Genomic DNA, 15,943 nt, shown 5'->3' with positions numbered 1-15,943 from the left:
TTTTGCATACTGCATTTGACATACTATTAAATCTGACATACTAAAACATAAAAAAAATTTTATATTCATAATTTAAGCAGTTGTTTCTCACTCAAAGAAAGAATTTTATAAGGGGTTTCAGAAGGTTTTAACAAGGTGTAACAACCAAAAAAATCATGGATGTAAACCCTGGTTTTATATGAATTGCCACACCACCTGTGTTTGGCATAGTCTGGTTGAATGTGTGTTCAATATCCTGCGTCACACACTCCAGGTGTGTGTGTGAAGGTTGAAATGGACTGCTGATAAAAAGCACTTCACATCACTGGTGGGCACACCCTCATGCCACAAGATTCAGATTCGTTCAAGAGAAGGAAGAGGTTTCGAAACATGGCTGTCGTCCACTCGTTTTTCTGATAGTATTCCAGGCATGAATCACACCGACACTGAACTAATGTGTACATTTTCACCCTTTTACAATGTCCATTAGCAGCAAAATTCCTTCAATGTAAGAGGCACCAAATCTTGTGTACCATTGCACAATTTTTTCTTCACTCTGACAACTTAAGTATCATCCGCTCCCATCTCTTGAAAGTGCGATTAGAATATACATATGATTGAGGGCGTGTGCCAGAAGTGAATCTCACAGACAAACAATTTCTCGATCATAGAGGGAGATTTTTTTTTCTGACAGGAAAAATGCATTCAGCACTGGAAACATTTGTTGCAGACAGCTTCTCTTCACCAGACTGCCATTATGTATTCAATGTCAAACTCACAGCTCTCCTCCAGACTCAGCGTAGAGGTGTGAAGCTGCTAGTAGACGACGACCACGTCTGCATGTACGTCCACGTCATGATAAAGACAGTTTGCTTTCAGAACTGTTTCAAAGGGATTTGGTGCAGTCAGGCATTGATGATAACTTCCATCTTAGTGCAGGCACATGACATTTTTCAAGCTGTGTTGGAATCTGGGTGTGCTGTTTTATCAAGTCAGATGTGAAACTCATTGATCTGTAGCTATTTTGATTTATTAATGTGTGTGAAATGTCAAAACACCCTCCGCCGCAGCTACAACCTTCAGTCTATGTTGCAGTCTCTATGTTGCTGATGAGTTTTCTCCTCTAACAGCAGTTTTGTACTCCTGAGTCAAAAGGAGACTTTTTGTGTTTGCTGCTGACATGAACAGACAGAACATGCTAACACCCCAGACAGCACATTCAGCTCCCCACTGATCACACCCAGGCTGAAAACTCAGGAACTTTTAATCCCTCTATGAATTTACTCTTTCTCTTAGGCATCTTTACTAGTGATTCTACCAGCTAAGCTCCTCTTTATGTGTCCCTTGGCAACAGTTAACAGCGTCTAGCTTCCTGCTAGCTTACATTGTATGTGCCATATATTTGTATTAGATTGTTGCATGCAGCTTCATAAACAAACAAGCTTCGGGTCGGTTTATTTACTTAATACTCAGGTAGATCTTAAGACATTTGTAGGAAGTTTGTTGGGCCAATTATTTAGGTTTCCAATGGAGGATAAGTCCAGATAAGAGGATGCGATTTTATGGACTAGTTAGACATTTCTGGAAATTCTAGCTAGTAATAATGACATTTTTGCATTAAAATGTTGAAAAACAACTAGATCCATGTTATATATTTTTTTGCATTGTGTACTTACATTATTTCAAATGTTTCCAATCATGTTCAAGGTAACAGTGCAATTCACTCAGCCACCGCTTTATCTCACATGTTCAGTCTGTATAGAAAAGTTCATTATCATTACCAGTGAATGCAGCACTGACTCTGTTCAGAATAAAGGCCTGATAACAGTTTCATGGTAAGGAAAATTATATCGACTGTCTTTGTCTTCTTTCTTTTTATTGATCAGTCAATTAGTTTGGCCCATAAAATGTCAGAAAATGTTAAAAAAAAAAAAGAAAAAAAAAAGTTGATCAGTGTTTCCTCAAAGCCCAAGATGACATAATCAAATGTCAGACCTGTTGTTGCAGGTCCAATAGGATGCCTACTCACAGTACAGACAGGTGGCACATTTTGAAACATGAATCTTTGTCCTTTAATTGTGTTGTCCTTTAATTTATCATCATCCTGTAAAATTCTGTCATGAAACGTAATTTTGGTTGTTTCTAGCAATTTGAGCATGTATATGTATATAAATATGCAATTTACCACAGGTGTAAGGTGCTGGAAAACCGTGAAAATGCTCGAAAAGGGCTCAGATTTTACTTTGGAAAAGGAGTAGGAACCCTGCGAAAACTCATCCATCCAGTTACAGCATAAACAGAGATATTCCAAGCAGTAATAACTATACTACTACTACTGTCCTAAAGCCAAGAGTTAAATCTACACCTCAAGTGTGTACTCAACTAATTACTGTCACTTTGCATGAGAAAAGTTATATAACTTTGCACACAGCAACTTTTTGCTTTGCTCTTGTGTGTATTTAGCTGAGGCAATTACTCATCTAAGTTACAGCATGTTCTTGCTGAATATCATAGAATACTTCACTGTATATCAAAGGCTTATTAGTTATCTAAAGCAGGTAGCAGGTAGGTTTTTACTTTCTGCCAAGGCCACACAAAAATAATGCTACAATATGAATTCTTTGAGGTGTCTGGTTGTCAGCCACGGCCCTCTCCCTTGTTGTTGTTAATGCTGCTGGTGCTTTGGCAATTCTTTGGTGGGTTTGTTAGCTGGGGCTTTCTCTGCAGGGGCATTTAGTTCTGAGCTACCAAAGGAGGACAGCCGGAAACTACTGAAAACACACACACATGCACACACACACACACACAGGTGGAAGTGGTGGGTCTCTTTCTCTTTTCAAAGTCCCTAAAAGGAAGAAAGGAGAGGGAAAAGAAAGTGTGTGTGTGTGTTTGTGTGTTTGAGAGATCCAAAGCCAGACTTTTAGGCAAAGCCAACTCTCTGCAGATCTCTCAGTCAAAACCACACATGGCCATACACAGAGGAGCCTTAGCTGTCTGTAGCTCCCCCTAACGTCTCGGTGAAATAAAACACTCACTTTGAAACGTTGTAAACCAACAAAACTACATGTTTTCTGTCTCCCTTTACTTTTCAGTTTATAATAGAAGACATGAAGCAGCAGCAAACCAACAAACACAGCAACCTGCACCGTGAAGACCAGCACATCACTGTGGAGGAGCTGTGGAAGGGCTGGAAGACCTCTGAAGGTAAACGCAAGTCAACATCTCTGCCCCAAAGGCCAATAACACGAACACAGATACATTTTTATATTATTTTGTAGCTTCCCAGCAGTCTTCTGCATGTTTTCAAAATCTGAACATTCAAGTTATGTTCAAAAGCATGTATATTTTAGCATCAAAATGCTATTTTCCCAATCTCTTCCAAGAATGTTTTCCCATGTGACCTGATGTAAGTTTCTGCACAATGATGTTGCTACATATAAGGCATGAGGGCATCAGCGCTCTAACCTACGTCACTGCTTTTTCCCTGATCGCTGAGTGGGCGTTTCCATTTTCAAACCCAGAAAAGAACACAGATGGAGTCTGTCTAAGTTGTTCTAATCATGTAGAAAAAAAGTAGGAGTGAGAAGAGAAAAGGATGCTTAAAATATTCAAGACTGTTGCTGCAATAGGAAAATCCACATGTGAAAACATCTGTATTAAAGTCGGGTTTTGATGTCAGTCCATAATTATAAAATCTCTTATTTATAAAGCTACCATTCAGAGTTTTCAGTGGTTATACAGGGGAAAATCCAAAATCCATCTTTGCTCACTAAGTCTTAGGCTGGAGTTAAAGTTCCTTTATCACCACATGCATGTGTAGCGTTAATTTCTGAGGAGGTGTACTATCATTGAGTATCGGTACTTCCACCTTTAAGGTATTCACCAAAATAACCAAGTAACAGGTAGTATTATAACGTGTCCAGTAAATGGTACCTGCATTCAATCCTACAGCTACCAGGTACATAGAGCCTGTGGTAGTAAGTCAAGTGCAATATATTGACAGAGTTGGCAAATCAGCATGCTGAGATGCCACCAAAACAAACAAAAAATATTAGTTGAAATATTCTATTGGCATCGGTATCATTATCACTTTAAGGGTAGTGAATGAATGAATGTATATGTTCATATACATTATGTGCATAAACTAAAGGAAACTAAAGGTACTTCTTTTTAAAACACAAAAATGTGAAACTATTGGTTATGTTATTGGTCTGAACCTTGAAAAGCAGGTTATTATCAGTTATAAGCTGAACAAAAATCCATATCGTGCATCCCCACAAGATCCCTACACCTCTACTAATTGTCATTTTGATAAACATTTATGCAGTGCATTTGGAAAACATGCACTGGGTGCCATCATGGGTGCAATACTTACAAAAAGGAAAATGCAATTTGTAATGCAAAATAGTGCAAACATAGTGAAGTGATGAGATGACTAGACAAGAGAAAATAAAACAGGAAACAAAGAATAACAAACTAAAATTAAAAATAAACAAAGCCATGTGTCTTTTCCATTGACTGTCCTCAGGCTGCATAAAGAGCAACTGACACTTCATTATATAAATACACTCAATCACATGGTACAGGTGTGGTTTCTAATAAGAAAAAAAAAACAGCAGAAGAAACATCCTCTTGAAAAACTGATGTTAACAAGCACTCGCCGACGATCCCTTTGGGAGAATCTTTGTCGGCGCTTTAAGCAACTCCCTAATTCTTTGAAAACTCAAGTAGACTTCTGCGAGCTCGACGCTTCAATTCTTGAAGTGGAGAATGAATCGAGCTGAACACTCAAGGGCATATTTACCTAGAATAAAGTGTGATCAGTTGTTTTCACTGCAGAACGTGCTAGACTGTAAAAGTAAACAGGCACTCATTAATGTTTAAGGACTTATGTAACTTACATTTTCAAGGAACCCATCTGCTATTCTGAGTAGTTCTACTGCCGTTATTTTAATTATTAGGCAGCTCAAGGGCGAGTGAGTTTCATTTTCATTTTGATCACACAAACTCTCTTTTGTAAATGGCACCGTGAAGTTTGATTTAATCACATTATTGAAATTAATACATCTTTAAAAACTTGTTTTTCTTCTCTCTTCCCCATCTCCACTTTCTTGAATTTCAGATGGGGACAAAATTTGACCCAGAATCTGTCACACTCAGCCTGTACGTGCCAGTGTTTGTTTATGACTCTGAAAATATGTGCGGACCTAAGTGGTTGTGGAACAAGTTTTTAACATGCACTGATGCTTCCTCAGCATCTGAAATAAATACTCACTCTGCAGAAAATAAACACACCACTACTGTGGCTTTCCTCACCTGCAGGGCCTCTAACAGATAGCAATCACAAGCACACACATATTATGTTTGATTTTCTGTCTTTAAATGTGTTTTCATAGTAAATAATGAATATAGTGTTTTTTTAATCAGGTGTAATCGAATTGCTTGTTTCAGAATAATAGTGGCTGTAAAAATGTATACTATTTTGAGGTACTTGTACTTGAGTGTTTCCATTTTATGCTACTATTTACTTACATTTCTGAGCAAATTATTGTACTTTTCAACCAGCACATGTCTTTAACAGCTTTAGTTACTTTTCAGATTAAGATTTTACACCATATATTGGATAAACTTGAGTAGAAAACAATCCGTTGTTATAGGCTCAACCAGTGGTCAACCAAAGAGTGATTCCCCTTAAACAACCTCTGATATTTCATTTGAAAAAACTGCTCAAGGCTCAAAGGTGTAAAAGTGAAGATTAGATGAGAGTAGAGTGGAACAATTAATATTACCAAAAAAGTTAGCAAGATTACAATGTGTTCAAGTGCAATACCTCAATTGCAGAAGCTGCAATCTTTTGATAAAGGAAAAATGTCTGACAAAATGGCATAATAATGAAGTACTGTAGTGCTGATGAGATGCTCTGGCCTACACGTCTTGTTCTCCAGATGTAAGAAAACATTTGTTTGGTAATAAATATCACACCATCATGCATCATGTCTTTTTTTTCAGCAGAAATTAAAATGATGTGTGACGCAAAAATGATCACACAAAGCCCTCACACTTTTATCTTGTGACCCCTTAAAGGGGCCCCACCTACTTTTGCACCCACTGAATAAAACTATTTAAAAGTAGTCCACATAAAGTAGTTTAAAATAACTCCACACTGAACCACTTATAACTGCAAAATTCTGCTTATGCAAATGATGCCTTAGTATTATCAACCTAATGATAAAATATATAACGGATATTCTGCCACACTAAACCCGACCTTCAATCGGCATGAGGGTGAGGAGCTAAAGATTGAATTTCCAATTTTTGGGTGAACTATCCCTACAGGATCTTAACAATCCCACTGTCACTATATATTATTACTATATATTCATTTTAAATTACTTATTTTCGTCCTGCTGTGAGTTGCTCTTGATAAAAGCATGGGCTCGGTGTCTAACTTTGAAGTAATGACCTTCATCTTTTCTCTTTTTCCTGTCCTCTCTCCTCATCCAGTCCACAACTGGACGATAGAGGACACGGTGCAGTGGCTGAAGGAGTCGGTGGAGCTGCCGCAGTACGAGAAGAATTTCCGGGACTTCAGGGTCACAGGGAACACCTTACCTCGGTTAGTGGGATCCACCTCAAACGGCATCAGGCCTCACAGGGGCAATTATTAACACAGCGTGTGTTTGTGCGTCTGTGCCTTTGTCTCTAATTAAGATGTTTTGTTTTGCAGTGAGCAGTGAAGTGTGTTTATGAACAGCAACACCATTATGGTCTTTGTTACAATACCCAAAGGCACCTTTAGATTCCATTACTCTGTTTAATGCTGCCCACTGGTGGTCATAAAAGGCAACACAGGGGGGGAGATGATTGAAACAGGTGGATCCTTCCTTTCAGTGTCTTTCTTCTTCTATTGTTGGATTTTTTTCAAGGCCAGATCACGTTTTGTGATGTGATCTTAAATACAACCATCACTGCAATCCCTTCATACATCACAGTAAAGATGAACTAGTTAACAAAGTCATCTGAGTGTCGACATTACAGAAGAAAGTCAGACGTCGGCGGGACACTTGTGGAATGTGTCTCACTGCAAACTGCATGTTCAGCATGAGTAGACAGCGGGGTTGGGTGGGGTTGAGGGTGGAGGGGGGTTATTGAGGGGTTTCATGTTACGCCACGGGGCTGATGCGGGCGCTGACTCATGAAGTGATGTCACAGCGATGAGGATACAGTTTCCACAGGCTGCCATGTTGTCTGAGCCCTTTAAGATGGTGGTGGTATGTGGCAGCGGTGTCACAAAGGTCAGACTAGGTACATGAGAAATGTCTAGTGTGTGTGTGTGTGTGTGTGTGTGTGTGTGTATCCTACCTACAGGATGCAAACACACTCATGCTTGGATTTTAAACCGAGGCCAAGAAACCGTGTTAATAGAACAGGACCCGACACGGACCCTAAGTAACCTAATGAAACATGGCTCCAAACCTAAACGGGTCCTGGGTCGGGTCTCAGACCCTCGGGTTTTGGTGGACCTATGAAGACCTTTACTCTGGGGCAGGATGGGACACTACAGGGGTATTTATTATGGATTTACAGCCCCTTTTAGGCACTTAACAGTCAAATTACATTTGTTGTTATTTACTGAAGAACCCACATAAGTAAGGCTATCACAATCATGAACTGTCTGTTTTGTCTTAGAAAAAAATCTATTAAATCATTGATCACAGTTATTTCTGTTAATTTTATGCCACTATTTTAGTACAAGCCTAATGCATATTCAGTTTTAGGCTGTCTAAACAAAAAATACACAGGGTTGATATGATATAAGTGATTTAATAACTTGAATATTCAAAAACTTTTACTGAAATATTGAAAGAAATCACTGACAGCAACAAGCATCAACAATCAAAATAAACAGTGTACTGTGACCAAATCGCAACCACGTAAGGCAAATTTTAAACAAATCTGGAGAAAATCAGCAAAAGAAAATTTCCATCCACTACCTTTATTATAATAGTTTAAGTGCCTTGAAATAAACAGTTGGTGGTGCTAAGTGTCTCCACTCAGGTGATGTTAAACCATAGCAGAAGAAGGGGAGAAACAGGATGATTAAAAAGAGCACCAGTCAAGAAATAGTGATGGAAATGTGACATTTCTGTTTTATCCAGCAGTTTTTTGTACAGGTGATTGTGATGAATTCTAATGATTATGCTGAATGACTGAAGTCAGCTCAAATAATCTGACTTTGTAGGATGCTAATTTTTCTTCGCTTCTCTATTTCAGAATAGCGGCAAATGAACCGTCGTTTATGTCGATGCAGCTGAAGATATTAGACCAGCGGCATAAACAAAAACTAAATCTAAAGGCACTGGATGCAGTGCTGTTTGGGCCTCCTCTCCGTAAGTATGCAGTAAATTTTATTTGGGCATTTTCCTCAATTTTTTTACAGCCACAAAACTTTACATGAAATATATATTATTTGCTTAACCTGCTCATTTTTCCCTGGTCCTTCTTTCATCTGCAGGTCCACAACATAACTGGATGAAAGACTTTGTCCTGATGGTTTCCATAGTGATCGGAGTTGGGGGCTGCTGGTTCGCGTATGTGCAGAACAAGTCCAGCAAGGTGCACATCTCTCAGATGATGAAGGACCTGGAGAGCCTGCAACACGCTGAGCAGAGCCTCTTAGACCTGCAGAGCCGGTGAGAAGAGGAACCACACCAGAGTTCTGTTAAAATTTGAAGGACACGCTGTGTTTACAGCCTAATCTCCTCTTTTTTTCAGGTTGGAAAAAGCTCAGGAGGAAAACCGGACGGTGGCCGTAGAGAAGCAGAACCTTGAGCAGAAGATGCGGGACGAGATCAACGGGGCCAAAACAGAGGCTCACAGGCTTCGAGAGCTGCGAGAGGGCGCTGAATGTGAACTCAGCCGGCTCAAATACGCCGAGGAAGAGCTGGTACAGGTCGGGCATCCCAGACAAATGCCACTTGCAAACAGATTTATTGTTATTCAGATATATAAATGCACAATATTCGACTTCAATGGACAGTGTATGTGTCATAATTATTTATAAATGTAAATGTATTCATTACTGCTACTAAAACACCTTGAAATAAAAAGGATTAATCTCATATTTTCATGTTAAATTTTAATTTCTTCCATAACCACAAGATTTCCCAATTTCCCCTCACATAAAAAATACAGCACCAATATATCATGAGTTCCTCTTGGTAATGAGATGAGCCCAGACCCATTGGGCTCATTTTTACACAGCAAATTCAGAATTTAAACAGTGAATGCACTTAATTTAAAATTCACCCTCACTTACAGTGTTTGATCAATGATCTCACAGGGAACGTTTCTTAAATAATTGACGGAGAATTTAACCTCAACCCTGATGTATCGCGTTCCCTCCGTGTGCTGTAGGTGCGAAAGGCTCTGAAGCGGGCGGAGAAGGAGATGCAGTCGGAGCGGTCGGTGCCCGAAGCTCTTCAAAAGTGGCTCCAGCTCACACACGAGGTGGAGGTTCAGTATTACAACATTAAGAAACAAAACGCTGAGTTTCAGCTGTGCGTCGCCAAAGAAGAGGTAACTTCAATTTTCTATTCAAGTGCAAAAACATGAGCATCCATGCATTGATTTATTAAAAAAGTGCCGATGTTTCAGTCACAAGGAGCTTTCTCAAGACATAGCGTGCTGAATGTCTTGACCAATAAGAAAACTACATCACTGTTGAGGTATTAGGAGCCCAAATTCTCTGCCCAGACAGGTGAACAATCATGCTGTATCTTTGCTGAGGAATGATCGGCGTCATTACATAGAAAAAAAATAAAATACAGAAACGGGTTGATGAGGGTTTGCATCCATCCCGCCATCAAGTGGAAAAACGACTCCACCGAGTGGCCAGAGGTGGTATACTCTGACATGCAAGTACCTTACTGAATCTCTAGGTTATGTATTTCTCACATCTGTCACTTTTAAGACACTATTTTGCTGCTTTAGTAGTCTGTCCACTGTCCGCTGGCCCTTTAAAAGCGCTTGTTTACACCCAAAATGTGGCGTGGTCGAGGGAAGTGACATGTGATCCATAGACACACCTTCAACACAGCTGTGGACTGTCATGCAGTTATGGTCTCTAAGCAGCTCGTCACTTTATGACTGATGTGTCTTAAGAAAGGTCCTGGTGACCAGAACGGTGGCACTTTTTTTTAAATACCTTAAGCTTAGATCTATTATTTCTCTTATCTTTTGTTCTTTATTTTCTTTTCTACTGATTAATGCATGGACATTTGCCTTTACATTAATTTACTTTATTTGTGATCTATTAGCTTGTAACCACAGCCTATTATTATGTTTAAATACCAACAGAAAATGAGCTCAGAAAATGAGCAGGTGCAGTTTGCAGTTTTTTGCACATCACAAGGTGCTGATCTGGTTACGTTGAGCGTTGCTCGAATGTTGTGGAAATTACCAAGTGAAGAGAGGTCTGCCAGAGATTTTACTGTATTTGAATTGCATGAATTTATCGTGCTCATAAACCACTGAACCACTGATTTGAAAAATATAATAATTTGCTGAATGAATGCATTTTGACTTATGCTACTAATTAAATTATAATTTAATCATGAGAAAATGTAAAATATCGAAAAGATCTTGAAATTCCCAATTCCTAAACAACCTACCCTACTTTAACTAAACGATGACTCCCCTCTCGGTCATCACACCTTTAGAGCCCTTGGAAAAGTCATATTTGCAGGTTTAACTGCAGCCAAAAAGACCATAATACACTTAAAGTTCTCCCCTGAACCTCCATCGATAAAAGATTGATTGAACCATTTGAGGGACATACCTCTAATCGAAAGATTATTAGCTGTAATTCATAAGGCACAGGCATCCACTGTCGAGGCCTGGGATGCAAGGAGGCCTGCACATGCTTTAATTCATTTATTTATATTTTTGTTGTTGTAGTTTGTTTGTTCTTTTTCTTTCTCTTCTTTATCTCTTTCTTTTCCAGGCTATTGTGATATGTATACACTTTGTATCAAACATTGTTTGTAGGGATGAAAACCTTCGTCTTTCATACTTTATGTACAATTGTCATGTGATAAATTCAATAAAAAATTGAATTGATCACAAAATAATAGTAATATAATACTAGAATAATATTAAGATTGATTTTTTTCTTCATAATTAAAACCTGTTTTTAACAAATTCCAAGGGAAATTAATATATTGACAAGCAAATTTTATGTCCTGGGTGTTGACTGGCAGGACCCAACCAATTCAAAAGCTGCCAAAATCAGACCCTATGCCTTTTTTTTTTTTTTTTTTTTGATGTATTGCCAGTCACACACTTAAGCACACAGTACTGTGCCTTTGCACATCTTTTTTTTGTGGTAAAAATGCAGCAAATCATGTTTACTGCTGCTACCAAGCTCCTAGTTTTGGGCTGCAGAGAGCTCAGTGCTTCAGTGCGTCCTCACCTCGACAGGCAGGATTGTTTAAAAGCAGCGTGGCACAGCCTGGCTGGACGACAGTGGTGGCAGTAATAGTATAAAATATCACTACTGTAGTGTTTTGGCTGCTGGAGAGTCTGGAGAGTGAGGTAGAGCCACTGAGTTAGTCTTCCATGTAGCACCAAAAACAGAGAAATGTGTTTTATGAAGATGAATATGAATTAGGAATTTTAAAATTAGTATCACATAAAATTTCAAGGCATTGGATTCATTTTCAAGCAAGATATATATTTTTAAACTCAACAGTTAAATATTAGAATGATAAATATGACTGTGTGTTTCATTCTGGCGCTATATATTTAATAAACCAAAGTAACGCTGCATTCACATGGATTCATGCAGACAGTAGACACCAAACTGGATATCATTTTAAGCAGAGAAGACCGGAAAAGGAATCGTAGGCTGCATTGTCATCCAAAAGTTAATTATTTGAACTTTTTGCTGTCCTTGACAACAGAATTTACGATCGGATGTTACATAGGTCCCTCACACGAGGAAAAATCATGGGCTACTAATTTTGCTTTTCTTTTTGTTGTCATCTCTTTTTCAGACAAACATATAAAAGGGATGCATCAAGTGCAGATCTTCTTAACTATCCATGTTGGGAATGAATAAATGAACTTATGCATTTTACCATACCTGCATTACTAGTATAAATAAAAAAAATAACAGATACAAAATAGTTTTATTATTTTATTCTAGTTATTGAAAAAAAGCAGCAACACCATAGTAACATATCATCATGTGACAAAAAATATTTGGAGTTGGGTATGTTTCACTTCCTGGGCTCAGATGAGGTTGTCTGAGGTGCTCTTTGGATACACAAAAATCACAAAACACTCCAAGGCATGTTCATGTTGTTTAAAACAAACAAACTCTGACGTGTTTCAGGATCAAGTCTTTGTCAGGGAGTAAAGCCGTCCTGCCATTCTGTTGAACTTGTTTGTTTGTTGTTCCGTATAGAGGGAGCTGGCTGTCTGCCTGAATCCATGTGAATGCAGCATAAGTCAGCAGAACTTTTCATAATTAATGATGTAATTTGTCCTTAGTCTTTCTTAATTATGTGGCTAAATTGCTTTAATTGCCAAACTGCAGCTGCAAACCTTCGAGTGAGGATGTACTAAAAACATAGATTTCTTGTTGCCATCTGCCATGTTTTCCTTTATATTCAGTTTAGAGTGTTATGAGCCTCAGTCAGACCTTTTAAAGAGCTGCTAACAAACCTCAGGGCTTCATCAGTCTATCTCACAGTGAAGAACTTTCTGGTGTTGTGACAAGGTTGTTTCCAGTCAGAACAATGGTTTGAAATGTTTTGTCTTGTTTTTTTTTTCTTTGAATCTCAGGCAGAGAAAATAAAAAAGAAAAGAGGTTCGGTGTTTGGAACTCTTCATGTAGCCCACAGTTCATCGCTGGATGAGGTGGACCACAAGATACTAGAAGCAAAGTAAGAAAAAACTCACACACACACATTACAACAGCTGGAGAAACAAACAACTGCTACATGCATACATACGTATATACATACATACATACATACATACATACATACATACATACATACATAGATTCATACATACACGCATACATAGATACATAGAAACATATATACATACATACATACATACATACATACACACATACATACATACACACATACATACATTCATTCATTCATTCATTCATTCGTTCATTCATTCATTCATTCATACATAGATACATACTTACAAACATACATAGATACATAGATTCATACCTACATACATACATACATACATAAATACATACATACATACTTACGTATATACATACATACGTACATACATACAAACTTACCAACATAGTTACCTAACTACATGCATACATACATATATACATACATACTTACATACGTACATACATGCATACATACCTACATAAATAAATATGTACCTATGTAAGTACATACAGACATACATACATACATACTTACATACATACATACATAGAAACTTACCTACATCGTTACCTAACTACATGCATACATGCATACATACATACATACATAGATTCATTCATTCATTCATTCATTCATACATAGATGCATACTTACAAACATACTTACTTACATACATACATACATACATGCATACATACATACATACATACATACATACACAGATACATAAATTAATTCATACATACACACATACATATGTACATACATACATCCCAACTTACCTACATAGATACCTAACTACATGCATACATACATACATACATACATACATACATACATACATACGTACACACATTCATACATACATACATACACACATTCATACATACATATATACAAATGTACACATGTACATACATACATACCTACATACATAGATAAATATACATACTTACAAACATACATAGATACATAGATTCATACCTACATAAATACCTACCTACACAAATACATACGTTCATACATACATACATGCATACATACTTATGTACATACATACATACATACATAGATTCATACCTACTTACATACTTACATACATACATACATACATACATACATACATACGTACATACATACATACATACATACATACGTACATACTTCTGTACATACATACATACATACATACATACATACATACATACATACTTCTGTATATACGTACATACATACATACATACATACATACATACATACATACATACATTCATGCAAACTTACCAACATAGTTACCTAACTACATGCATACATACATGCATACATATATACATACATACATACATACATACATACATACATACATACATGAATACGTACCTACGTAAATACATACAGACATACATACATACTTATGTATATACATACATACATACGTACATACATACATAAATACACACACACACACCTACCTACATACATAGTTACCTAACTACATGTATACATGCATATATACATACATACATACATACATACATACGTACCTAGATACATACTTATGTATATACATACATACATACATACATACCTACATAGTTACCTAACTACATGCATACATGCATACATACATACATACATACATACATACATACGTACCTACATACATAAATATGTACCTACACAAATACATACATACATACAAAGTTACCTACATTATTACCTAACTACATGCATACATGCATACATACATACATACATACACACATTCATACATACATACGTACAAACATACATATATACAAGTGTACATACATACATACTTAGAAACATACTGACTTACATTAATACATAAATACATACATTTTTACATAGATTCATACATACATACATATATACACAGATACATACATACATACATATATACACAGATACATACATTCATACATACATACTTACACACATACATACACACATTCATACATACATACATACATACATACATACATACATACATACACACATTCATACATACATACATACCTACATACATACATACATACATACATACATACACAAATACATATATACATACATACATACATAAATACGTACCTACGTAAATACATACAGACATACATACATACATACATACATACATACATACATACATACATACATACACAGATACATACATTCATTCATACATACACACATACATATGTACATACATACATCCCAACTTACCTACATAGATACCTACCTACATGCATACATACATACATACATACATACATACATACATACATACATACATACATACATACGTACACACATTCATACATACATACATACACACATTCATACATACATATATACAAATGTACATATGTACATACATACATACCTACATACATAGATAAATATACATATATACATACTTACAAACATACATAGATACATAGATTCATACCTAAATACATACCTACCTACACAAATACATACGTTCATACATACATACATGCATACATACTTATGTACATACATACATACATACATAGATTCATACCTACTTACATACATACATACATACATACATACATACTTCTGTACATACATACATACATACATACTTCTGTATATACGTACATACATACATACATTCATGCAAACTTACCAACATAGTTACCTAACTACATGCATACATATATATATATATATATATATATATATACATACATACATACATACATACATACATACATACATACATACTTACGTATATACATACATACATACATACATACATACATACATACATGCATACAAACTTACCAACGTAGTTACCTAACTAAATACATACAGACATACATACATACTTATGTATATACATACATACATACATACATGCGTACATACATACACAGATACATACATAGATAAATACATACATTTATACATAGATTCATACCTACGTACATACATACATACATATATACACAGATACATACATTCATACATACACA

The 15,943-nt window shown here is 36.6% G+C and overlaps 1 protein-coding gene across 3 annotated transcripts in view; it reads left to right on the top strand.

Annotated features, from left to right (window-relative positions):
- Positions 1-15,943, top strand: part of stim2b (stromal interaction molecule 2b) — an 88,498-nt gene that overhangs the window by 42,617 nt on the left and 29,938 nt on the right. For 2 of the 3 annotated variants that reach the window (XM_084711926.1, XM_084711924.1), the window contains exons 3-9: positions 3,072-3,183; positions 6,484-6,595; positions 8,254-8,369; positions 8,495-8,672; positions 8,755-8,932; positions 9,397-9,558; positions 12,829-12,929. In XM_084711926.1, coding sequence (XP_084568052.1) covers positions 3,072-3,183; positions 6,484-6,595; positions 8,254-8,369; positions 8,495-8,672; positions 8,755-8,932; positions 9,397-9,558; positions 12,829-12,929 — 959 coding nt within the window. The remainder of the gene's footprint in view (positions 1-3,071; positions 3,184-6,483; positions 6,596-8,253; positions 8,370-8,494; positions 8,673-8,754; positions 8,933-9,396; positions 9,559-12,828; positions 12,930-15,943) is intronic. The other variant, XM_084711925.1, reaches the window with a different exon arrangement.

This window comes from Lutjanus erythropterus, chromosome 23 (genome assembly GCF_056507025.1).
Source record: "Lutjanus erythropterus isolate fLutEry1 chromosome 23, fLutEry1.hap2, whole genome shotgun sequence".
Classification (NCBI taxonomy): domain Eukaryota; kingdom Metazoa; phylum Chordata; class Actinopteri; order Lutjaniformes; family Lutjanidae; genus Lutjanus; species Lutjanus erythropterus.
This window is presented reverse-complemented; position numbering and strand designations above follow the sequence as displayed.